Here is a 27,972-nt window from a genome sequence, read left to right on the forward strand (position 1 = left end):
CTGAGCAAGACTTAATGTGCAAAATTGCCTCAGCCTCCGCTTTCCAGGAACTTTGCATTAAGATTTTTTTTAAAGACTTTTTAAGTTGTTCTTAACTTAATAAAAAAAAGAGTAACCAAAAAGTATTGGAGTCATACCAGTAAAGAAGTTTTTCTTTCAAACTATCTAGTGAATGTCTCCTAATTTATACAGTAACTGATAATCCTAATGTCAACTGAAAACCTCTATTTAAAGTGTTCTTCAGGCTGGGTGTGGTGGTGCACACCTGTAATCCCAGCAGCTCAGGGGGCTGAGGCAAGAAGATTGCAAGTTCAAAGCAGCCTCAGCAAAAAAAAAAAAAAAAAAATGAGGTGCTAAGCAACTCCGTGAGACCCTGTTTCTAAATAAAATAGGGCTGGGGATGTGGCTCAGTGGTCAACTACCCCTGAATTCAATCCCGATTACCTGCCCCTGGCCCCCCTCCAAAATGCCAAATACTGAAAGAATGGCAAGTTGCTGTTTCATAGTTATGGAATTTCAATTGGGGATGATGAAAAGCAAGCACTCTAGCGATGGATGATGGTTTTGACACAATGTGAATTACAATAGGAAGATACACAATGTGAATTACAATGTGAGTTAGGTACAATGTGACCATATCTGATGCCACTGAACTGCACATTTAAAAATGACTAAGATGGTCAATTTTATGTTATGTAGACTTTATCACAGTATTTTTTTTTTTTGGTAGTGGGGGTATAACCCAGGTATGTTCTACAACTGAGCAACTGAGCTCTTTTTATTTTTTATTTTGAGACAGGGTTTTGCTAAGTTGCAGAGGCTGGCCTCAAACTTTCAATACTCCTATATCAGCCTCTTGAGTTACTGGGATTGCAAGCATTCATCACCCCCAGCTACTACAGTATTTTTAAATGCCAAACCCTGAGGCAATGAGAGAGAGATCCCTCATCAAAGTATAACATTAATAGCCAGAACAATGGATCATCTGCTATGCCAGAAGCAAGTGCCTTTTAGTAACAAGAGCTGCTAGGTTAAAAAGATCCCAAGATTTATAACCTATATTTTTTCCCTACTGTTGTATCCCTATTTCTCAAGTGAGCTTATAAGTATGTGATACTATTTGAGGTTATCATCTTATATATGATTCATGTTAAGCTCTCTTCCTTAGGCTCCCCTCTGTAGGCACCCTACAGATTTTAGGGAAATCAGAACCAGTGCAGGAGACCTCTCACCCTTTAAGACCCTGCTAGAACCTCCCTATTTGGAGCACCTTCTTTGACTTTTCCTCCCGTCTCTCTTGGGCACCCCTTGAGGACTTGAGGCATCTACTAGGATAGGATGTAGCAATCTGCTATAAGGTGACTCTTTTCCCCATTCAAGATCAGAGAAGAATTAATTGCCTGGAACAATTTCAGGCTATTACAGCCAATACTCAGTAAGTCTGAATGAACAAAATCCCACATGGGGGATGTACCTCCAGGTGTCCTTGGATTCTGCTTCTGTTGCCAGTGTTAGGTGTAGCTGTGAATGAAGTTCCTGGAGCTGTTTCTTAGTTGTGAGCAAGTTTATCAGTTTTGCACTCTTGTGAGAAGTTCAGTCCTGAACCACTGAATTAGAGGAATTAGCTGTCTTTTGAAATTATAGAAACTTTACTACATGGCATTAATCCCCCTTCACAAATAAGGAGATAAACTAAAAAGAAAGTTATTGATTTAATAGAGATCAATCAACAAAGAAGGCAGGATTATATAACCATGCCTGGATGTAAGAATAAAATACTTTAAATATATCTGGTGTGTTTAACTAAGATTTCCACAATTCTCCTGTTTCCCCAAAGTTGATTAAGCTTCCTAAAGGTGAGAAGGGTCCAGATCCTTTGGAGGCAAACACATGTTTCCAAAGACTTCATGTTTTGTCCCCAAAGTCAGTTTCATTCAACACTCTAGTTTACTCTGCAATTTCTCTAAACTACAACCCTATCACCCCCGCCAAAATAAACCTTCCATCTTTTTTTCCTACTATTAGGTTGGAGTCTCTATTTCTCAGGGCTCATTCATTGGCCGCTGTCACCCCTGCTGCTTAAGGAAGAAAAAAAGGAAGGGGAAGGGAAAGAAAAAGAGAAAAGTGCCACTGAGGAGGGCTTCCGATTCATAAGCCAGACTTCCCAAGTGGCACAGTAGGGTTGCACATTAGCTTTCAGACATCAGTCACAATCATCCTCAGGCCATAGGTGTGGGATGTCAGAGGCAGTTCTCAGAGAGTGAGAAGTGACAGGCTTCACAGAGGAACTGAGTAGCTCTGGAATCATTCCAAAGGAGACGATGTGTTTCCCCTCAGGAAATCTTCGAGGGCTCTCCTTACTTTACTTTCTATCTGATGCTCATGCTTTGGCCATGACAACAGTGTGGGCATGCTCTCCGGGGGCAGTCAGCACTCCTTACCTCCCAGGCAGGCCCCGAAGGCCAGGGCGTACAGGAGTGGTGGCGCAGGCAGGCTGACCTCAGGGTCTTGGCTCAGGTTCAGGAGCACGGGAATCTGTGGAGGAAAACACCACGTCTCACAGAAGCTCACAAGAGCTGTACATTGCGACAAACTTCAAGAATATCTAGGTGCTTCTACAACAATAAGGCTGTAGGAAGCATAGAGATGCATGGAGGGAAAAGAAAGTCAACTTTGAAATCCACAAAAACTTGCGTGGAGACCCATCTCTTTATGCTTGAATCCAGCCACATGGAAAAACTGGCTCTCCTTGTTGTAGCGTGTCCCTCTGATGCTGCTGTGGGTCTTAAATAGAAGAAAGTCACGTAGCTTCTAACACAGCCTGTCTGGAAATGTTACAAACCCACTACCATGTGTGAAACCCTACAAATCTCATGCTTCCTTTACACATGCATCATTTTAGTTAATTCTCAAACATTCTTCAGGTGTGTCTTTTATCAATTGACAGATAAGGAAACTGAGGCACTGACAAGTACAAGAACACAAATCTCACAAGTGACCAAGCCAGAACAATTCTCTGCTTCCAAATTGCACACTGGTAAACCAGGGGTAACCTGCTTCTCAACACTGTTCACTGCCAGTCATCTCAACCCCACTGACGTTCATTATAGGACAACAGGTATAGATTCTGAAAAACTAATGTGACTCCATTTTTGAGAAACCAGTCTATACCTCAGAGCAAAGCCTGTCCTAAGGAAGGAAGCATAACCTTTGACCTTGGAAAAACCCACAGAACACTCCTAAGCACATACCCACCCGCTGAGTTGTTTGTCTGTAAATAACAGGAGAGGTCTGAGGCACCAGGTGTCCCTGACTCAGTTAGGCTAGGTGAGGACCCATAGCAACCCCCCTAGCAACCTCCAATCAGCATGAGACAGGGAAAATACTGGAATTCCAGATGACCCCCAAGTAGTTTATGGTGGTTGATAACATGTTGGGAAACCATGTAGTTTAGCGCGTACACCCGTCGTGGCCTAAACCAATCAGTTCAAAGGAATCCCCCTCTTGTACTGACCTATCACCCCTGCCCAACTTGTTCCCGTCCACTGAATGTGCTAATCAATGTTAAGAGTTATTGTTTGACTTTCCCGCGGTGTGGAATTATTTGTTGTGTGATGTTGTGATGCATAGAGTATCCCCCCAAAAACCTATAAAATCTCACTGAACAAAGGACCAGGACTCACCCCCTGGGACCGCTGCATCGGAAACAGTTGTGAGTGCAGGCTTGAGCTTACAATAAAGACTCTTGTGTGATTGCATCGGATTCGGCTCCTGGAGGTCTACTGGGGTCCTACGAATCTGGCATAACAATTCTATAACTAGGAACCACCATTCTCTAGTAAGTCATGCCAACATCAGGTGCACCTTTCTTGCAGAGGTGAATTTCACATTATTATATCCAAGAAAATGTAGTGGCTGTGAAATTTCTGTAGAAATCTGTGTTCCAAAATGTGCTGTGCTTAAGTCTCCCTGAATGTTCTTTTAATTGATGGTTTGTTGTCCTGAGCCTTCAGGACACACAGTGATTACTCTTCTCTTAGACTGTTAGTCTCCTAAATGTGCTACAGAGAGGTGCCATGGAGCTAGGAGATGGCAATATGGCAGCCTGGTCAGTTGGGTCATAAAAAGTGAAGGGTCCTCACCCCTGGGCACTGCAGTACCCTTCCAGGACTGCTCTCCCCCACCAGAGGGAGTCTCCTGTGCATCCACTGCTTGGGAAAGAATTGCAACCTACACAGCTAATCAGGACCTGTGTCAGTACCAAGCTGATGGAGGAAACAATCTCTATGCCACTCACATTTCTGCTTCTCCAGCTCTTAGCACTTTGGTAGCTCACACAATGGCAGAGTTGGGATTCCTGCTCAGATGGACCCTCTGCAGAGCCTGAGCTGTGAATTCCTACAAACGTTCACATTATTAACCTAATGCTGTCCACTGAGCCTGGTTCAGCCCTCTGTATTATTTTGTTCCTGAAAACAATGAGTTAAAACAAAAAAAAAATCAAGTAAAAAGCAAAAGGTAAAAGCTAAAGTGAAATGCTTCTGACTCTTATCACCTGTGAAAGAGTGGTTGTTCCCATATCAGGTGTCACAGCCAGCAACTACAGCTGCCCTAATATCTCCTTGTGGGGCCTGCAAAGAAACCTGGGGGGAAAAGATGCCTAAGAACAAGGCAGCCTTGAGAACCTGACTTCCACATAGAGGTTGAATGACAGCACAGAGAACCATGAGTATCTAAGAAGTCAGTTAAGGAAAACCCACAAGATTATGTGCATAAATTACCATTTTTTGTATTCAACATCCAGGACAAGAATAATAACATTTTAACTTGAAAATTGCCTGAGACTCCTTCCTGTTCAAGTCAATGAGGTTGAAAAGATCAGGCATCAATGGAGAAAAACTGTCAGAGAATCCTCAGTCATTAGCAAGGTATTTCAGGTTTTCAGCACAGTCTATAGGGCAATGTAGCAGAAAACCAGGAATGCTGACCACAAATGCAGGTCTGGGTTCAGATTCCCACAGCTCCCTTCTCAACTGAAGACAGGAGAAGAAAGGAGAAGTAGGTGGATGGGACAGGAATTTCCCTATATAGAAATAGGTGATAAAATACTGAAATGTTTCCATATCAATCAATGGAGAGCAACTGCCCCAGACCCCAACGCCTCCCATCAGCTTAGCCCCTTGGGCCTTCTGCCTGTCCCAAGCAAGAGAAAGATTAACAGTGGCACAAGGGAAGGGCCAGAGGGGCTCCAAGCTGCCGGCTTCAGAATATCTGTGTCTGCTCCGATGATATTAAATATTGATGAAATATCAAAATTAAATGGATTTAATACTGCTGTTTTATTTGTCACCATTAAAGATAAGCAAAATAAAAACAAAATGAAGAGCCTAGGACAGAGATATAAGGAAAACCCAACAGAGTCAATCTAATCCACAAAGGCCCTGCCCCTCCCTCCCCACCACCACCACCACCACTGATGACATGGCTTTGTTCTGATTCACTGCAGCCCTGTCTAGCTGATTTAGAGAGATAAACCCAACTGCAATCTGTTTCTTTCTTCTCTGGACATGGTGAGATAAGCAAAAATCCCCTGGTGGGATCCTACCAGTTATGAATTGTCTTTGGATTACTCAAATCATTTGGCGTTCTTCCCGTCCACGGGAAGAAAAGAAATATCACAAATGAACGTGAACTGAGGTTCCAACTGCAGCTCTCAGAACAAAGCTGACAACATGGATTTAGAAGAAAAACTCCAAACTAAAAGTCACATTTTGGAGATACCACACCAAAGAAGAAAAGGCTTCATGTTGTCTCTTTAAACTCACACTCCCGAAATAACAAAATAACATGAACACACCTTCCTCATGAAAGATCCCTTCCAAGCAGATGCTGCACTCCTCATCAACGGTAGCCCCCAACTCTCACCAGCTCTCCCTCAACCCCACATTTGCCAGCATTTAAGTCACTGGAAATGGCTACTTCGTCTGCCAGCTCTATGACCCTGTGTCATTTTCATACATGTTGAAATCTCCATGGACAAGTGTCTCTTGACCTGGCAAATTACCTTGGTCAGGGCTGTTTTGGCACAGCTGACCGAGACGGGGCTAGAATACAGGCATCTCTGTGGGTCAGGAGGCTGAATCACTGAGCTGTGTGTCTGATGACAGGTGAATTGGTCTCTACCACTGGATTTTCACAGTGTATTCTTTGGTCTCCTTGTTCATTCCTCAGATGAACCCTGAGTGGGCCTCCAAAGTGTTGCAGAGAAAATCAGAACTCCAAGAGATGTTTGGTTGGAGCTGACCATATGGACAGTCCAAGAAATCACACGTCCTAGAGCATAACCTCAGATGCCGGAGCACCAGGTGTGCCAGGCCAGATCACGAAGGTTTCAATGGTGAGGATGAGGCACTGCATTTTTCGGGCAGAAGGAAGTGGGGGACATGCATGATTGCTAAGGTCTCAGGTATGAGCCAGACTCTTGTTGCCCATGTACCCTCACATCATGTCCTGAGTCAGAAGACTCTACAACCACACAGAGTGAAGATCCTCCTGGTCAGAGGGGACCCTCGATAGGCAGAAAACCTAAGTCATCTCCCATTCATATCACTGTATCTGTTGCCCCACATGAATGGGGGCATGGGCAGGACTCCCTGCATCCACAAGATGGGAAGATAATGAAAAGTTGGAACCCCAGGGACACAGACTCACATTAATTGCAGGTGGCCCAGGGGAAGAGAGCACTTGCAGACAATGGCCTGTCTCCAAAGCTCATGGTCCCAAAACACCCATTCTATTCCCAGCTCTTTCCAAGTGCCCATCACAAACCAGTGCACCCAGCAGCTGATGAGTAGATGCATGCACCCAGCTGCACCTGGGTGATTGTCCTACCCAGTGGCTTCCATGGGGAAGGTGGATCTGGAACCAGGACCACCACCTCCCACTGGAGGAACACAGAGGGTTATGCGTAGTGAGACTGACTCCAGGCAAGGGAAGGAAAGAGTTGAGAGGGAGAGCTGTGACCAGTAGAAAAGAACCACATAAACCAAGGCACAAGAGATCTTAGCACCATGCATGGTAAAGAGAGTGATTCCATGTCAATGATCAGGAGGCCTGGCAGGAAGGACAGGCAGAGATGGTGTCTGTGACACTGAGTGAAGCGATAGGGTGACAACTACCTCAATAACAGAGTGGCCAGAGGAGGATAGGCTGGTGGGGAGGGGTGGGGAGGAACAAAGAGTTACTTTAGAAAAAATTAACCTACTTTAGTTAATTCATTTTTTAATCCATTTGCAAACACTTTCTAAATATCTTCTTTATGCTAGGCATGGTGCTAGTGAATGACCATACAGACATGAATTGATAGAGTTCCCAGAGAGTTGCAGAATCTCTTGACAATAATCTTAGTGAATAACTTCGTGGCTATGTGCAGAGTACTATGGGACCCCAAAGGAAACTGAGGCTCTACATTGAGGAGAAAGCACTGAAGTAAGCATAGAAGGAAGATTTGAAGCCTCTCCTAGGTTTGAAGAACTCCCCAGGCAGAAATGGAAAACTCATGTTCCCTGCTTCCCTTGCAGCTTGGAATATGGGCTCCTGCAATCAGGAACACCTGCTCAAGAGGCTGGTTTAGAGAATTTGAAGGAGGGGGTATGACAAGCAAGACACATCAGGGCAAGGTGACAGAGGTCCCACATTCACTGGGGACAGTAAGCCCACACTCTCAAGCCAGAAGGATCCAGAGGCTTCCTGAGTCAGCCCCCCCACACACACTCCCATCATGTCCTTGAGATATTCTCAGAAATTCCAAGAACCGTTTACCATCCCTAGAAAAATTCCTTTTATTCTTAAACTAACTAAAAGAGTTTTTGTTTATTTGTTAGCTGCAGCTTTGCAGGAATTTTTAGAGACAAGCATCTGTGCTTGCAAGGAAGGAGGCTGCTGTCCTTTCCAATGACTATTGCCATCCCTTCAAGTTGTTCTTTTGCTTCAGATAAAGTCCTCCAGGGAAATCTACAAGAAACCAGTCAAAATCCCCAAGTCCTCCTAAATCATCCTTCTAGGTGACCTAGAGTGAACTAGCAAAGTTTCATTATAATGCTAAGTTCTCTGACCAGGAGGCATTCCCAATGGCCATTTTTGAAACTGTGATGTAAGAAGAAGCAAAATCCCAAACTGAGCATGCTCAGGAATATGCCCGCCTCAATCTGCAAGGATGAGTTTTTCCAATATGAATATGCATAAGTTTCCCTAATAATGTCCCCCTTGCCTTCTTTACAAAGAGAGACTCTCTTGCTTTGTTTCCCCAGGGCTCCCCTTACTTGGACAAGCACTAAACCTCTCTTTGCTCTTTTATCTTCTAGTGTGTTTATTGACTTTGCACTCACCAAGGGGTGAAGCCTTAGTGTTTGGTTACAGATTAAAATGCAGATACTGCTATGTACATTAAAAATAAAATGACTCCCCACTAAAAGATCAGGGATAAAATCATTACCTGCTAAGATTATCTGCTTGAAATTTTAAAAATCTTTTTGCCTACTGCTTTAAAAAATGCAACTGGAAAAAAAAGATTTTTTAAAAAATCATTTTTCAAAAAAGACTGAAAATAAAAGATTGGAAAAAGATAAAGTGAGCAGAATCTCTGAGCAGAGATGAAGACCTTACACAATGTAATAGAAACCAGTGACTGAGAAGTTACATTGGTAATGAACTTCAGTGTCTAATATGATCATGAAGCACACAGTGCAAAAATGATCAGTTTATAAAATGATCTGCTTCATCAGAAAGATTGATTACAAAAGCAATGGAAAAACCTAGACAAGATATAATTACACAACAACCGCTTGTATTATAAAACTCTGCTGATCCCCTTCCTCTACTTTACTGGTCTTATCTTTATTTTTTAATTGGTACATTATAAATATACATAAAAGTGAAATGCATTGTGATGTGTTCATATATGCATACAGCATAAGTTGGTCGATTTCATTCTGTAGTGCTCCCCTTACTCACCTCTCTGCCTCACCCCTCTATCCCCTTTCTCTACTATTCTTTTTATTTTCATTTTATTCTCTCTTTGTCCTGCTTTTTATAAATCTCTCTCTTGCTTTCGCAAAGGAGTGAAAATATTCAGTCTTTGACTTTCTGAGTCTGCAATATTTCACTCAGCATGATACTCTCTCAAGTTCCATCCATTTTACTAGTAAATATCTTAATTTTATTCTTTTACATGGCTGAGTAAAACTCCATCACATATATTAATATTTGTGTTTGGGGTTTTTAGTTTTTGAGTTCTTTATGTATCTGGATATTAATCCCCTGGTGGAAGAGTAATTGGCAAAGATTTTTTCCCATTCTGTAGGCTCCTTTTACACTCTTACATGTTATCTTTGTTGTGTAGAAGGTTTTTTTTTTTTTAGTGCCATTTCATTTATTGATTCTTTATTTTATTTCTTGAGATTTGGGAGTCCCTGAATCAATATGTTGGAGTGTTGACCCTATGTTTTCTTCTAGCAGTTGTAGTATTTCTGGTCTAATTCCTAGGTATTTGATCCACATTGCGTTAATTTTTGTGCGTGGTGAAAGTGATAGTTAGGTTTTCATTGCTGGGATCAAAACACCTGATCAGAACAACTTAGAGGAGAAAAAGTTTATTTTGAGCTCATAATTTCAAAGGATCAGTCCACAATCAGCCAAGTCCATTGCTCTGGGTCTGAGATGAGGCAGAGCATCATGAAAGAAGGGCATGGAGGAAGAATGCTGTCACCTCATGGCAGGCAGATGCAGAGAGAGAGAGTGTGTGTGAGGTACTAGGGACAAAATATAAACCCCAAAGGCACACCCCCAGTGACCCACTGTTTCCATCACCCCCTATCTGCCTAGAGTTACCACCCAGTTAGTCCATTCAAATTATTAATTATTAACAGATGGGTTAATCCACAAATTAGGTCACAACTCTCCTAATCCAATGATTTCACCTGCTACATGAACACAGGAGCTTTTGGGGGAAGACCTCATGTTCCAACCATAATGGTGAGAGATAAAGATACAGTTTTATTCTTCTACATATGGGTATCCAGTTTCACTAGTACCATTTATTTAAAAGGCTATCTTTTCTCCAGTGTATGATTTTGGTAGCTTTGTCAAGGATTTAATGACTATACCAATATGGATTTGTCTCTGTGTCTTTTATTCTACTCTTTCGGTCTTCATGTCTTTTTTTATGCCATGCCAATACCATGGAGTTTTGTTACTACACTTCTATAACCTTTTGTTACCAGGATGGTCTGAGATCCAATATCGTGATGCCTCCAGTCTCACTTTTCTTGCTTAGTATTGCTTTGGCTACTCTAGGTCTTTCATTCTTCCAATGAATTTGGAAGTATGGGGAGGGGTGGTATTGAAAATTTAACACAGTGACTCTGTTTTCTGAGTTTTGCTTTTCAATTGTGAGACAGTGTCTCACTAAGTTGCCAAGGCTGACCTCAAACTTGCAATCCTCCTGCCTCAACCTCCTGAGTAGCTGGGATTACAGGTGTGCACCACCACAACTGGATCCATATAATGTTAGGATTTTTTTCTTTTACATCTGTGAAAATGTCATTCATATTTTGATGGGGATTGAATTGTATATGTAGCTCACTTTAGGTAATATGAACATTTTTACAATATTAATTCTGCCAATCCAGGAACATTCTAGATCTTTCCGTCTTCTGAGGTCTTCTTCAATTTATTTCTTCAGTATTCTACAATTTTTCACTACAGAGTTCTTTTACTTCTTTAGTTAGATTTATTTCCAACTGTTTGGGGACTATTATAAATGGAATTATTTTCCTGATTTCTTTCTCAGTGGATTCATTACAGGAGTATAAGAAAGCTATTGATTTTTGTATGTTTATCTTGTATCTTGCTACTTTGCTGAATTTGTTTAGCAGCTCTTCTTCAGTCTTCAGGTGGAGTTTTTCGAGTCTTCTAAGTATAGATCATGTTATCAGCAAACAGAGATAATTTAACTTCTATCTCTTTCCTTTTAAGCTGATTTTTCTCCCATATTTTGTCACAGTTCCAAAATCTGATTAACAGACTGACCAAAACCTGGATTCTGTGACCACACCACCCAGCCTTGCATGGCTAGAGCACTTTGCTTTATCTGGGAACAGGATAATTGCGTAAGCTGATCTTGTCTCTGGGTTAAAGACTCGTTTAAAAGAAGCCTCAATAGTGTCAAAAGAGTTGGAGCCCACTGAGCCAAAACTGGGACCCTCTTTTTTTTCTTTTATTCTTTTTCCTTTCTGATGTTGTTATAAATTACACTTATTTCAAAAATTTCATTTTCTATTAGTTTATTGTTCCTGATAAAATATACGGCTGATTCTTAACTGACTTTTAACTCCAGAGTCCCTGATAAAGGAACGAATAATTTTAATTCTCAATTGATAAATCCCTTTGAGGTAAGCACACAGATTCATACTCTCTGTAAAGAGCAACAGTTTTATTTCTTCCTCTCTAGTCCTTGTAGTTCTTATTTCTTCTTTGGGTTCACGGCACTGCCACTGACCTCTGGGATGGTTGATAGAAATGGTGCCCACAGACAGTTTTGTCTTCTTCCATACTTTAGGGAGACAACACTCAACATTTCACATCTAAGTACATTGGTTTGAGTTTTATAAATACTCTAGGCTCCTCCCAGGCACTATTCTGAGGTAGTTCTTCATGGGCTCTGATCACCAGCACATGCACACTTTGATGGCACTTTTCCTCCATACTATGTGATTCTTCCTTCATGTCCAGAAGGCTTACCTGCTGATGCTGAGGTGGGACACAACACAGGTCCCCAATAGATGTCCCCAAAAGTACAACCCCAAGACCAAGCTCTTACCAATGGAAACGTGAGACAGTTGATCAATTCTCTTCTCCTCTCCTAGACAGACTATGCTGAGCAGCAAATAGTACCAATCTGCCCAGAGAGATGAGCTGCAAATGACTTCCCCAGTTCACCCTCCCTCTTCCCTGGCTAACTCTCCATCTTCTCACATTGCAGCTCCTTGGGATTGCCTCGGCCTTGTCTGTCTGGAAAGCTCAAAACTAAGACAGTTGATAATATTTGTGGCCCTAGAAAGCAGATGGTTGGAACAGAATTGTGGAGCTCACTACTCACCGGTTGAAGACTGAGGACCTGATTATTAGTGACAAGAAGTGTGTATGTGATAATAATGGCACTGAAATTTTGAACCTTTTACCTGTGGTTCATTTGGATAAGGCACAGGTTGAAGGCAAGGCATTTGTTTTATGCAGTGGCCATGGTACTTGGATATTATGGGGTGATTAAAAGCAGAAAGTGCATTCGTTATGATTGACAGCATGGGAAGGCTTAAAATTTCAAAACAGTAGGCTCAGGAAAGACAGCTTCCAACTCCAGGCACTCTATGAATAAAGTGACAAATGAGAGACCTATCCCCTAAAGATAACTGTGCTGAAAATCAGTTCTGTTGATTTTTGATTTGGTGCCTGGGAACTATGTAATGAAGTGCATGCATAGTGAGCACTGTTATGTGTTCTTAGTGAACTGACCCTTTTGTTGGAACGCCATGCCCTTCTTGATCTCAAGCGTTACTCTTAAAGTTTGTTTTGCCTGTTATTTTTATATCCTTTCAACTTGTCTTTGTCTTTATATTTTAAGTGTTTCTCCTAAAGAGTGTACAGTTGGGTCTTGTTGTTTTTGTTTTAGGGGTTTGTTTGTTGTTGAATCTGCCAACTTCTGTCTTTTAAATCAGGAGTTCAAGTCCGCATTTTAAAAAGTTGGCTTTGTTTACCCTTCAGTGGTGTGTGTGTGTGTGTGTGTGTGTGTGCGCGCACGTGTGTGTGTGTGTGTGTGTGTGTGTGTGTTCGTATTCTCCCCCCCTTCTTACACAGAAAGCAATTACTCTAAACATTGTTCTGCACTTTGATTTTTCTCCTGGAACTGGGACATGTGACAGTAGCTATGTGATATCTCTCCCTTGACAATTCATGAAGAAATCACAATAGCCACAGAGTTAGTTCAGCATTACTGACCTCTAGCCTCAGAAGGAGAACAGTAGCCAGATCTCTAGACAGAAACTGTGAATCCCAGACTGGGAGCGATGCAGATTACCAAGTCCACTCAAGGTGGGTCCTACTTAGAGAAGCCACCGTAAGCCTAGCCCACCCCCTCCTCACACTGCCAGACTTCCTGCTCTCCCCTTAGGGTCTCACTGTTCCCAATATGCACGGGCTGGTAAAGTGTCTTGGGAGCCCACTGACAAGAACTGGGGAACAGAGGGGGCCCAGTCACAAGAACACCAGAGAGGACTCCCCCATCTAGTACCCTGCCATGAGGAATGTTCACCAGGCTTGTGTCCCTGTGCCCGGCACTCCTGGGCCCTGAGGTGTTTGTGACAGGACCCCAGTTCTTATATGCAACCTCTGATCCTGCTTTGTCGCACCAGAATTCAGAATCAATGACACAGAAACTACCCTAGGAGTAGGGCTCATCCGCCCTATAAGAGGCTTGTGGTGGGTACTTCTGGTCTTGAATGGGGGTCAAGACCACAAAGAAACTTAAAACTCCTGCCGAAGACAAGCACCCAAAGTCACACAGCTGATTAGAATAGCTTCTATGTTCATAGGAAATATAGATGAAATTGTCTTGGTGTCTCAAATTTTTCTTAAAAAAAAAACAGTCTTGTGAGAGGGGCAGCAGATCTTGGGTGGGTTAACCCTAAAGTAGCCAACCATGATGGTATACTGTTCACTCTAGTTGCAGACCCTTGATTCCCAGCCTGCCATCTGGGCTCTCAGAGCTCCCTGCCCAGCTGCCCTGGCTCTTCCCACATTTTATAATCTTGACCATGATTGTGGGAAAGGGCTGATTTTGTACTCTGCCTTCCTAGGAAAGAAGGGCACCCAGAGTGTGCACAGGCGGAAGGCAAGTCCTCAAGCCCACAGAAATGTGCAACTCACCATGGTAGCAGTGAACGGAATGTTGTCGATCAAAGATGATGCCAAGGCCGAGACCCATACTACTAGGACGATGGCAGCTGCAAGGCGCCTATCCTCTGGAACCATCTGGAAGGAGCAGATAATAACAGTGCTGTATATCAACAGCTGCACTGTGAGATCACACACTCAGGATCTGATCCTTTGACAGTGAGACTCAGAAAAGACCAATCCTTCTTCTTAACATGTGGCAGAAACAAACCCAGGAGTGCAGACCAGGGCCACAACTGCACGGGAATCTCAGCTGGTTTCTAAAAGTAACTAAGGAGAGCAATTCCCAGCCCACTAACCCCGTGGGAGGAATGGGCAGAGTGAAGTCCCCTCCTCACCACAATTTGATGGTTCCACACACTGGTCCCACCAGCAGGGACCTGGGACGGGGACCTCTGCAGCATCCACTGACTGTTCACTGCTCTCCTTCTCGACAGGTTTTAACTAAAGACTAAAAGCAAAATAGCAGGCATCTGTAATTATATATTCTTTGGGGAAAAAAATAATCTCCCTTCATCTCTAGGCTACCTAGGATAAAATAGTTTCCCTGCTGTGCTTTTTACATAATTAATGTGACCTATTCTTACCAGTTTTTTTTTTCTTTTTACAAAATCAAAGAACAGGGACTGGAGCACATTCTACTGCAGCATTTAATGTACCTTTATTAGCAAAGCAGTCTGTTCTCCGACATACTCTATTAAGTGGAGATGAGCCAATGCCTGGAAGAAAGAATGTGTGGTGAGAATCAGTTTAAAAGTGAAAAGACATGATTCTATATCTAGAAGATCCAAAAAGTTCCACCAGAAAACTTTTAGAAATAATAAATGAATTCAGCAAAGTAGCAGAATATAAAATCAATACCCATAAATCAAACACATTTCTATACATCAGCGATGAATCGACTGCAAGAGAAATTAGGAAAACTACCCCATTCACAATGACCTCGAAAAAATAAAAATAAATACCTGGGAATCAATCTAACAAAAGATGTGAAAGACATCTACAATGAAAACTACAGAACAATAAAGAAAGAAATTGAAGAAAACCTCAGAAGATGGAAAAATCTCCCATACTCCTGGATAGGCAGAATTAATATTGTCAAAAATGGCAAACTACCAAAAGCATTATACAGATTTAATGCAATTCCTATTAAAATACCAATTATACTCTCCATAGAAATAGAAAAAGCAATCATGAAATTTATTTGGAAAAATAAGAGACCCAGAATAGCTAAAATAATCCTTAGTAAGAAAAGGAAAGCAAGAAGCATCATAAGACCAGATCTTAAACTATAATCTATATAGAGCTATAGTAACAAAAATGGCATAGTGTTGGCACCAAATAGACTTGTAGACCGATGGTAGAGAATAGAGGAAACAGAGAGAAATCCACAAAAATATGGTTATATCGTACTAGAAAAAGGTGCCAAAACCATTCACTAGAGAAAAGATAGCCTATTCAACAAATGGTGCTGGCAAAACTGGAAATCCATATGTAGCAAAATGAAATTAAAACTCTCTCATCATGCACAAAACTTAACTCAATATGTGTCAAAGATTTGGGCCCTAGAACAGAGACTAACAGAAGAAAAAACATAGATCCTAATCTTCACAATGTAAGCCTAGGATATGACTTTCTTAAGAAGACTCCTAGAAATGCAAATCAAAACCACCCTAAGATACCATCTCACTCCAGTAAGATTGGCAGCCATTATGAAGTCAAACAACAACAAGTGCTGGCCAGGATGTGGGGAAAAGCGTACTCTTGTACATTGCTGGTGGGACTGCAAATTGGTGTGGCCAATTTGGAAAGCAGTATGGAGATTCCTGGGAAAGCTGGGAATGAAACCACCACTTGACCCTGCTATTGCCCTTCTCGGACTATTCCCTGAAGACCTTAAAAGAGCGTACTACAGGGATACTGCCACATCGATGTTCATAGCAGCACAATTCACAATAACAAGACTGTGGAACCAACCCAGATGCCCTTCAATAGATGAATGGATAAAAAAAATGTGGCATATATACTCAATGGAATATTACTCAGTTTTAAAGAAGAGAGAAATTATGGCATTTGCCAGTAAATAGATGGAGTTGGAGAATATCATGCCAATTGAAGTAAGCCAATCTCCCAAAAACTAAAGATGGAATGTTTTCTCTAATAGGTGGATGCTAATTCACAATAAGGCAGGGGGCACTAGGGAAGAATAGCATTACTTTAGATTAGGTAAAGGGAATTGAAGGGAGGAGAGGAGAGGGGATGTGGGGATAGGAAAGACAGTAGAATAAAACAGACATTATTACTTTATGAATATATGTGACTGCTTGACCAATATGATTCTACAACATGTACACTCAGAAAAATGAGAAATTATATCCCATCTATGTATGATATGTCAAAGTGCATAAATGCATTCCTTTGTCATGTATAACTAACTAAAACAAATAAAAATAATTTAAAATTAAATAAATAAAAAATAAATTTAAAAAGTGAGAAGACACCCAGAGTTTTTAAAAATGTCTTTCAAATTAAAATAAAGGAAGCATAAGGTAGGGCCAGATTCTGGTTTCTTATAAAAGATCACTCTCAAATACACCATCTATAAATAATTTACTATCATATATGCATACTGAAGATTCACAGAGGAAAAATAAAACACAAAAGCAGAGGCAGGAATTCCTCTCTGATTTGGGTTAATGACCACATGAAATTTAAATTTGGATAGAAGGCAATTTTTAAATTTTAAGATCTGTGTGTAAGGGCACGGTTGGATTGTACATAATGAAATGCCACTCCATAGAGAAGGTTTTTCAAGAAAGTTGCATTTTCAATTTTTTTAAAAAGTTAAACAGCACAGTTAAATGTTGAAAAAGAAAACATAAAAGGGAAGGCCCATTTAACTGAAGCATGTAACGTTTTTTGCAATACCAGACTGATGCAGAAAATCATCTTCAGGGAAAGGTAAGAAAGAAGATTAGAAGAAAGAAAATGGAAGTGTCTGGGGAGCCCGTCTGCTATGGCTGCCACCTTGGTCTCAGCCAGAAGCTTCTCATTTTCGACACCGCCAACATTGGAAGCCGGGTCAATCTTTGCTGTGGGGCTGACCTTCCCATTATAAGATGTGGAGCACCATTTCTGGTCTCTGCATACTAGATGACAGGATCACCTCTGCCATTACGAGTGTGACAACCAAAAATGCCCCTTGGGAGATAAAATCAACCAATAAGAACCACCAACTTATCATCCTCTAGATTTTACTAATCAAAAATTTTAATTAAAAAAATAATTCCTTTTATTTTGTAATATACCATCAACTGAAGGAAAATCAAAGGTGTGACCCAGATTCAAATATTCTGCAAAATACCATATAGAGATGGTTATATGTGTATAGACACACCCCACGGTATTAGGTGCACATCTGGATATGTGCATGTAGACAGCTATATGTTTATATGTTTAATGTCACAAATTCATGCCAAATATCATGGTCTATGATGTGCATAAAAGATAAAAATAATATATTCAAAACACTTGAACATTTAACTTAATAACTCAGTTATTTGACCTCTTAATTTTTTAAAAAGTCAAAATATGAGGAAAATACAAGTACTATGTATTCCTTTACAAAGTGCCAATGAAAAAAGTATGTAGTACCTTCTATCCGGCTTAAAGATAAATAATATATATTTTATACTTCAAATTAAAGTTTATGTATACTTGAGGATTATACATATCACTTGTCTCCATCAATTGACATATAGCAGTGAAAAGATAATGATGTAATATAAATCACACTATGACACCTCATTTATTCTTCTGTGCTGACCCAGCAATGATATGACATCTTTGTCCCACAGAAGTAAGTCAATACCATACATCATTGTTACCCTTTCAAAATGATGGACTAGGAGATCTAGGTTTCTTCTGCAGCCAAACAAATTTCTAGCACATTGCTAGATCAGCAAGAAAACATAAGGATTTTCCACATAAGCTCTCTCCCCAAGAAAATGTTGTTTGCAGCTGTCCAGGAGCTGAAAAATTTGGATGGCAAGGAGGAATGGAATCTCCTGGAACTCAGAGAAGGTGTGAGCAACAATGAGGTTGTAAACTAAAACAAGAATTCTCACATTGAGCTGAAATCCTTGAAACAGACTAGAATTATGCCCTGGCATCCGCAGAAGCAGATACAAGCAGTTTCTGGAAGAAAGCATCCAAATGTAAGCCTTCAGGAGTCCCACAGATGAAGATCAAGTAATAAGATACAGTCTAGGTTCACCAAGGGCATAAGACAAGCAACACGAATGAGAGTAGAAACACCAAAAAAGACTTAAATCTCGAAACTGCAAGAATGAGAATTCACAGACTCAGGACATAGAATAATCTTGTTGTTTAAAGAAACTGAAGGCTAGGGCTGGGGATGTAGCTCAGTAGTAAATCACTTGCCTAGCATGCATGAGGCCCTAATACCACAAAAAAAGTAAACTGCATATTCTTGTCTGGTTTTAAATTTTTCTTAATAAAAAAAAAAGAAACTAAGGGCAAGAGTATAAAAGTAGCAATCAAGCAACCGGCTAATTAAGAAAAAATAACTCAAGAAATCACAATGGAAATTTAAAATAATTTGAATGAATAAAATGCAAATATAATCAACAATGGCCCTTATGAGTTAAGGATGAAGTCTGTCATCTCTATATGACAAACACATACAATTTTCCAAAGACCTAAAAAATAAGGATGCAGAAGAAAAAATAAGTCCCATGTAAATTTTAATAAATGAAAATGTTTAACTCCTCATTCTTCCTAAAGAGTGAACAGTTCTAAATTTATATGTGCCTAATAACAGCCTCGAAGTATGTCAAGGACAAATGAATAGAACTACAAGTAGACAAATTCACAATTATTTTTGGAAAACTAGCTAATTAAGAAAAAATAACTCAAGAGATCACAATGGAAATTAAAAATAATTTGAATGAATAAAATGCAAATATAATCAAAATGCATATGAAAACTTGAAAGATAGGGCTAAAGTTATGCTAAAAGGAAATTTATAATTTTAAACATGCATACTGAAAAATATAAAGCATGAAAATCAGATAGCTAAGCATCTCTCTTCAGAAGTTAAGAACAACAAATTGAACCTAAAAAAGAAAAGACAAAAAAGTAATGATTGTTAAGAACAGAATATAACAAAATGGGAAACAATCGCACAATTCAGAGTTTTGTGAGACTAACAAAATCTGTATAGCCAGGAGAAACTGGCTAGTGGAAAACAAGACTGCCAAACCAACCAGAGAGGGATGGAGAAAGACAGAGACCGAGAGAAAGAGGACATGATAAGACAAAACATGGAACTTCAGTAACCAACAGGTAAAGGAATAAAAATACAAAAATGAAAACTGAATTTTAGCATTTTTTGTTGTTTTTATGCACCTATCCAGTTGATTAAACACCATTTATTGAAACAATATTTCTTTCCCAAATGAGACACTCTGGCACTTTTATTAAAATCAAAGTGTATCATGTATTCAGAATCCATTTCTGCATTATTTTGCTCCATTTATCTATCTTTTGCCAAAGCCACACTTGTCTTCATTACTATAGTTTTATAGTAATTAATGAAATTAGGTGAGTGTTCCAATGTTATTCTTCTTTTGAAAAATTGTTTTTGTTATTCTCAGTCCTTTGAATTTCTATGTAAATTGTGTAATTAGCTTGTTATTCTCTGCAGAAAAGCCTCTGCAATTTTAATTTGGATTGCATTAGAATCTATAAGTCAATATGGGAAGAATTGCCAACAAACAAAATATTGAGTCTGATCTATGGACAAAATATGTAACTCCATTGATTCACATCTTTTTAAAAAAATTTTTTCAGAAATTTCACAACACATTTTTTTGAAATATGGATTTTGTTACATTTATTCCTAGGTTTTTAATGCTTTGGGTATCACTATAAATACAACTGGATTTTGTTACATTTATTCCTAGGTTTTTAATGCTTTGGGTATCACTATAAATACAACTGTTTAAGTATTTTCCAACTGATGTGCTGCTAGTATATGAGAATATATTGATTTTTGGACACTAAAAAATTTGTACTTTCTGATTTCTAAGTTTATATATTAGTTTCGGTAGTGCCGAGTTTCTTGTAGATTACCTGGGATTTTTTACATTTACAATCATACAGTCTGCAAATAGGAGGAGTTTAACTTCTTCCATTTCCACCTTTCTGCCCTTTATTTCTTTGTATTGCTGTATTACAATAACTATGGCCTCTTCAAATTGAACACTGAATGGAAATGTTGAAAGTAGATGTCCCAGTCTCAGAAAAAAAAACTATTAAGGTTCTCACAGTAAGTATGAAGTTAGCTCTATGATTTTCAAAAATGTCTTTCATCAATTTAAGGGCTCATAGTTCACTGAAAATTTTTATCATGAATTTGAATACTGTCAAATGCTTTCTCTACATCTACTGAAATGATCATTTTTTCCTGTATTTTGTTAGTATGAAAATTTTATTTTGAAAAGTAAATCAACATTTTATTCCTAGAATAAGCCTTTCTTGGTTTTGATGAATATCTTGTAAAGGAATTTTGAATTTTATGTCCACCAGGGGTATTGGTCTGAGTTTTCTTTTTTTTTAACATTTTTAAGTTATAGATGGACACAATACCTTTATTTTGATTATTTATGTAGTGCTGGAGATCAAACCCAAAGCCTCACACTTGCTAAGTGAGTGCTCTACCACTGAGCCACAGCCCAAGCACTTAATTTTTTTTTCACATAATGACTATGTCCAGGGAAATACAAATGACTTACAAAATGAGTAGGGAAGTGTTCCCTTTCTATTATTTCCTGAGTTTTATGGGATTTGTATTATTACTGAATGTTTGAGCGAAATCAACATTGGAGCCATTTGCGCCTGGACTTTTCCTTGTGGAAATATTTTAAAGTATTAATTCTGTGTTTTGTTTTTTTTTCATAGTCCTATTCAGATTCTCTATTGCAACTTGAGTTAATTTGGGCAAATTTCATTTTTCAAGAACGTGTTCCATTTCATGTAGGTTTTTAAACTTGTTGGTATGAATCTATTAATAAAATTCTTATTATTCCTTTAATATCTATAGGATCTGGGTTGATAACCCCATTTTTCTTGATGAAATTCATGGTATGTGTCCTCTTATTTCTTTCAAAGAATCAATTTCCTAGGCTGGGGATGTAGCTCAGTGGTACAGTGCTTACCTAGCATGTACTGGGCCTTGAGTTCAATCCCAGGAAGGAAGGAAGGAAGGAAGGAAGGAAGGAAGGAAGGAAGGAAGGAAGGAAGGAAGGAAGGAAGGAAGGAAGGAAGGGAGGGAGGGAGGGAGGGAGGGAGGGAGGGAGGGAGGAAGGGAGGGAGGGAGGGGAGAGGAGGGAAATGCTTTCCAGGTAGATTTTTGTTGTTGTTGTTCGTTTGTTTGTTATATATTTTTTCCTACTTTATTGATTCTAATCCTTTTTTTTATTCATTGTTCTGTTTATCTTAGTTTTACTTAGCTTGTTTTCTAATCCCATCTTCTTAAAGTAGGACATCAGGCAGCTGATTTTAGCTCTTTCTTATTTTCTATTGTATTTCATCTAAAAGCATCCTTCTATGCTAGCTTTTGCTACATCCAAAAAGCTTTGATTCAGTTCAAATTCAAATCTTCTGTGATACCCACACAGTCATATTTCAGAAGTCTGCAAGAGATTCTTGAAGATAGTTCAAAGTTTAGCTGTATTCTCGCAGCCCTGCCATCTTGGTTTACACCTGTTTAGCACATACACCATCCTCAAGTTACTCAGAAATCTGTGACAAGTCTAGCTTCAGTCAGTCCTCCAGGCCTATTTCAGAACTGGTGTACACGTGTCCCACACAAGCAGTGTTTAAAAATTAAACTTCGGATCTGTACAAATTCATACACAGACTGCAGGCCATTCTCTGGCTCTCTCTTCAGGGATTCCCCCAAGCTTTCCAGCCCACAGGTGATACTTTCCCTGGTTCTTCTGGGTGGGAAGATGGTGTTGCTTTGGAGTGCTGACCACCTACGCCACGGTACCAGTACACGGTGAAGGCTTGCTCAGGGGCAGGTCCAGGAGAGAATAAAACAGGACAATCACCCCAACAGGATCCCTGCTCCAGGTCCATACAATCCACATGATTTTACTTTTCAAAGTCCATGTGTAGCTATTTTCTATTGTGTCTAGAGTTTCAGTTGTAATCAGAGGGAAGAATGGACTCACTAGGTTTTTATCTCCATAGCAGAATTTGAAACTAAATATTCTTTTTTATTCTGAAATCTGGTTAAAATACTCTTCTTCTGCAACCAATTTCTAGATTTAGAGACAAATACAATCGATGTATCCTGTAGTACATCCTCTCCAGTGAATTTCTATACCCTTACCATCACATAGGGAGCTGGATGAGGGCACTGGAACCTCTCTACAGGATGATAGAGGTCAACATGAGTCTCATAGCATCTCTGGAATATGACACCAGTCAGTGTGACTGCTGACAGAAGTTGAAAGTAAACTGTTAAGACTCTTCAAGACCAATGGAGTATTACTCTGCACTAAAAAATGACAGAATCATGGCATTTGCAGGGAAATGGATGGCATTAGAGCAGATTATGCTAAGTGAAGCTAGCCAATCCCTAAAAAACAAATGCCGAATGTCTTCTTTGATATAAGGAGAGCAACTAAGAACAGAGCTGGGGGGAAGAGCATGAGAAGAAGATTAACATTAAACAGGGACGAGAGGTGGGAGGGAAAGGGAGAGAGAAGGGAAATTGCATGGAAATGGAAGGAGACCCTCATTATTATACAAAATTACATACAAAAGGAAGTGAGGGGAAAGGGGAAAAAAACAAGGGGGAGAAATGAATTACAGTAGATGGAGTAGAGAGAGAAGAGGGGAGGGGAGGGGAGGGGAGAGGGGATAGTAGAGGATAGGAAAGGCAGCAGAATACAACAGACACTAGTATGGCAATATGTAAAAATGTGGATGTGTAACCGATGTGATTCTGCAATCTGTACACAGGGTAAAAATGGGAGTTCATAACCCACTTGAATCAAATGTGTGAAATATGATATGTCAAGAACTATGTAATGTTTTGAAAAACTAATAATAATAATAAACTCTTCAAGACCATCAGGTGTATTAGTATACAGGCACAAATATGCTGATATTCAAGAAGTGAAAGAGAAATCATAAGTTAGTTTGGAGTTCCTTTTATCAGATCCTCTGAAATCAACATCTTGTTATTGATTTTTCCTCTCATGATGTCCTATCTTATTTGAAAACTATCTCCATCAAAATCTGACCTGAGTAAAAACAACAACAAAATCTCATTTTTTTAAAAAAATCTTTAAAATATATGGGGAGTTGTTACATGTTTAACAGCTGATCCATTCAGCTATTTTTCATAAACACTTTGAATACATTATAATTGGAATTATTTTAAGTAAATTTGAATTACACCACTATTTTTGGAGAATGTCACAGCAAGGTTAGAAACAGACTATCAAAATTAATAAAGAGCTCGTTGTAAGTCATCTTTGATGCAAACATTTAAAAATCAATGTGCCCATGTGTTTATTTTCCCCAGAATTATGCAAATATCTTCCCAATTGACTCACTAGGAACTCACTGAGTCTCTCAGAGAGAAAGCAACAGTTAAATGGCCCTTATGCTCATGTGCCTGACAGAAAAGCTAGGTGACCATTCTCAATTTCTAAAAATAAACCTCTTATTATGTTGCTCCTTCACACTGGAATCAGGTATTCACTTAGAGTCATCTATAATTTAAAAACAAATCTTATCTATTTTTATATTCCATGAAAGAAAAACATGAGGATAAATTAAAACTGATTAATATTTTTCCCCCTAAAAATAGATGTTTTTCGTTGTTTCGTCTCTGTGTTTTTATTTGTTTATTTTTATGGATGTGGTATATTACTCAGTATTCTGTTACTATAACAAAATGCCTAAGATGATCAACTTATAAAGCAAGAAGTTTTGTGATGGGTCACAGTGTTATGGAGGGGTTCTGATACTACCCAGAAAAAAAGAAGCCAGGCTCCAACACTGGCTGCTCCTGAGAATTGGTAGGAAATAGGTTTCATTCAAAGAGAGCTTTGAAGAAAAACAAAAGAAATTAAATTGGTTCAAAAGTTCCATCTTGAATATCTCTAAAGAGCTTTATAAAGTAAAAAGAGGCAGTGGAGAAGAAGCAGTGAAGTGAAACACAAGGCAGGAACGTGTGCATAGGCAGATCCAGCTGCACAGACAGCAGGGGGCCATCTCCACTCCCCAGCTTCTTGGACACCTGTGAGTCTGGAGGATGATAATCTTTTAACTTCCTTTCTCAACAGAAGGAAGTGGTTCCCAGTTGCAGGGAGGGGTTCCTGTTTCAACAGTTTCAGAGGTTTCAGTCCATGTTCAGTTTACCCCTTTGCCTTTGGGCCTCAGATAAAGCAGTACCCATTTCTGTGAGCATGTGACAGAGGAAATTTCTTTCCCGTCATGGCCAAGACTCTAAGGGGAAACATGAAGAGACCAGGGTCCCACAATCCCTCTCAAGGGGATTCCCCCAATGGCCTAACTCCCTCCCACTAGTCCCCATCTCTCTCAGGTTCCACCACCTCTCAGTAGTGCCAGGTGGAAGGCTGAGTTCACCTCAACACAGGGGCCTTTGGAGGGCATGTGATATGCAAACTATCAAAGGTGGTTTCTCTCTATTTGTCTTTTCCCCGCCCCAAAAGCAAGACAAATGAGCACGTGGGTTTTGAACTTGAAGACTGAACCTATTGGTGGTTGCTGTCTGCCTCTGGTGGGCAACCTTTACAATGAATGAACATTCTTCTACTCACTCACAGTATGTAATTTCTTGGTTGATCTTATCCTCTCTCAAGGCAGTTGACGACATAAAAAGCTCTAGGACTTTTATGTTACAATCCCTAGGGTCTGTGAGTAACAGTAACTTTACCAAAAAACTAAATTATATGCAAGAAAATAATAGATAGCCAAGGAGAAGTTGGAAGGCTGCAGCAGAGACTGGCTTGGAATTTGGCATGAGTTATGAAGTATTAACATGAAATTATTACATGCAAACCTCAAATTAGAGCCTTTATCCTTCCTATTATTAGCACTTATTATTGCTTTCAATGACAGAGCCTAGGCACAGCCAAAGATGTCCCACAGACAGAGACACAAATAAATCCAGACCCAGAGGAAACCTTTCCAAACTTCCAAGACACACAAGGGAGGCAATGAACAGAAAGCATGGATCTGCCTGCACACAGAATCCAGCACTTAGAGAAGAACCAGAAATTTCCAAAGCTTTCTAGCACTGCCAAGAGATAGCAAAATTATTTTTTCTCTTTATTCTCGGTTCAAGATTCTGACAAAAAATATCCTCACAAGAAGCCTTCTTCCATGAATCCACCTGAGACCCACTCTACATAGAACCTGTGAAAATTATTATGAATGACGGCTCTACCTCTGGACACACAGCTTGCTTTATAAACATACACATTTTAGAAATATGTAATCGTAGCAAGCCTCCATCCCACACGGCTCAGTCTCATTCATCCCATTATTTGTTTGGCAAATATTTTACTGGGCTTTCACTACGTGGCAGGCATGGTTAGGAGTACTGGGGATTGAACAGTGGCAAGAGAGACATGTTTGCTAATTTCTTCAAGTTTATATTCTGGTGAAGGGAAACAAACAAAACAGACACAATTTAGATACTTGCATATATATGTGTGCGCACCCACACGCGCACGTATACACACACACACACACACACACACACACACACCTGTACTACAGCATTGTAACGATGGAGAATAAACATTAATCTGTAGGAAGAAAAAGAAAGCCAATAACGAGCTATCGAGAGATAACAGAGGTCCTTCTACAGGTCCAGGGGAGGCCTCCCTGACTGTGGACATCTGAGCAGACACCTGTAGGTGTGGACAGCTACCAGCATGCTGGGGAAGAGCATCCCAGATAGAAGTGACAAGTACAAATGCACTGAGCAAGAAGGACTGTGTCTGGGGGCTGGTGAGCTGGGGGATATGTGGTGGGAAACAGGAGTAAGTAGAAGCTGCAGCCAGTGCATTCATGGCTTATAATCATAGTTGAGGCTCTGGATTTTGTCCCAAGTGGAACAAGGACAATATGCCGCTGTCAAAAACACCAAATGCTATTTGCTCTTGCCAAAGATGCTAAGAAAATGAATGGTGCTTGTGGCAGAACAGAAGGACGTATGCTGTTCAAAATTGTTCCCCAAAAGATTGAAGTGGCACTTGAGGTCTAACTTCTCAATATCACAGGGCAAAAAAGGAAGCAGGGTCTCACTCAGAGTTCTCAAACCAAAAGCCTGCTGAAGAGCCAATAAATCGACTTAATCTCCAGCAGAACCTTAAGACAACTGGCGATGCTTGTCTTATTCTTAGGACTTCCGGTTAAAGATTGGTATAAAAATGTTTATGTCAGTTTTGAAGCTAAGAACTAAGAGATACAAATATTGTCTATAACTTCAAGATAATGAAATTCAAAGAAATCTTAACAGTATCCTACATCAGTCAATAGGAAGAAGAAATAACAAAGAAATTCAGTATATAAAGCATCAGAATGAATATTTTCACAATAGCTAAACTGTGGAGCCAACCTAGATGTCCTTCAGTGGATGAATGGATAAAAAAAAAATGTGACATTTATACACAATGGAATATTATTCAGCATTAAAAAAGAACAAAATCATGGCATTTGCAGGTAAATGGATGGCCATTGGAGAAGATAATGTTAAGTGAAGTAAGCCAATCCCAAAAAAACAAATGCCGAATGTTTTCTGTGATATAAGGGGGGATGACTCATAGTGGGGGAGGGAGGAAGAGCATGGGAGGATTAGATTAATTTTAGATAGGGAAGAGGGGTGGGAGGTAAAGGGAGGGGAAGGGGATTAGCAAGGATGGTAGAATGTGATGGACATCATTATACAAAGTTCATGTATGAATATTTGAATTGGGTATCAACATACCTTATATACAAACAGAGATATGAAAAATGGTGGTATATGTGTGTATTAAGAATTGTAATGCAAAAAGGTACATGTATAATGGCATAAATTGACGTGAACATACTTTATATACAGAGATATGAAAAATTGTGCTCTATGTGTGTAATAAGGAATGTAATGCATTCCACTGTTGTTGTATATCTAAAAAAATAATAAAATCAACCAATTAATCAATAATGAATATTTTTAAATTACATCCAGTGATCCTCTTTATAACAAATAAACTATAAACAAGATGACAGAGAGGAAAAACAAGCTCACGGACAATTTCAGGGGAGCTCTGATCCAGATCAAACAGCACAGATCCTCTTCTCTCCTCATCTCCCTGCCAAACACAACCATCAACTCTGGAAGCAGTAAGAGGCAGAGTGCAGCTGAAGGAGAACTCTGAAAGGGGCAAGAGGAGACCAAGTTCTGGTTTGGAACCCCAGGACAGGGTGAAGAGTACAAATGCAGGATTTCTTTCATCCCTCAAACCAGAATTTCCCAACCAGCCTGCGACTGAGCAAGCAAAGGCAGCTAGGATGGCTTGTACCTCCCTTGGGTGGAACAGCACCCGGTGATGGTGCCTGCCTTCCCAACAAGGAAGGTCAACAAAACGCAAGAAGTACTCCTCTCCCTGAGAGAGGCCTGGCCAGTGAACAGAAATGGAAGAGAATCCAACCCCAACACATATGTGGAGTCTTCGACTTCTTTGACGCCCAGTTTGAGGCACCCTGACTCTGTCATGTCCTGTCAAGGGCAGATGTGAAGCACTGTGGGTGTATCTTGCCAGAGTGTGTGGCTCAGGAAGGGTTTTGAGGACCCCTTAGCAAGGAGGATTCTGTTACAACCAACAACCAGCCATCAAAATCTCTTTC

The 27,972-nt window shown here is 39.9% G+C and overlaps 1 protein-coding gene across 2 annotated transcripts in view; it reads right to left on the bottom strand.

Moving 5' to 3' along the window:
* The window catches only part of Oca2 (OCA2 melanosomal transmembrane protein), a 338,081-nt gene that overhangs the window by 96,087 nt on the left and 214,022 nt on the right, over nt 1-27,972 (bottom strand). For both annotated transcript variants that reach the window (XM_005316964.4, XM_078049109.1), the window contains exons 20-22: nt 14,667-14,726; nt 13,981-14,085; nt 2,442-2,535 (exon numbers count right to left, since the gene is read on the bottom strand). In XM_005316964.4, coding sequence (XP_005317021.2) covers nt 2,442-2,535; nt 13,981-14,085; nt 14,667-14,726 — 259 coding nt within the window. The remainder of the gene's footprint in view (nt 1-2,441; nt 2,536-13,980; nt 14,086-14,666; nt 14,727-27,972) is intronic.

The sequence above is a fragment of the Ictidomys tridecemlineatus genome, chromosome 5, assembly GCF_052094955.1.
Source record: "Ictidomys tridecemlineatus isolate mIctTri1 chromosome 5, mIctTri1.hap1, whole genome shotgun sequence".
Classification (NCBI taxonomy): domain Eukaryota; kingdom Metazoa; phylum Chordata; class Mammalia; order Rodentia; family Sciuridae; genus Ictidomys; species Ictidomys tridecemlineatus.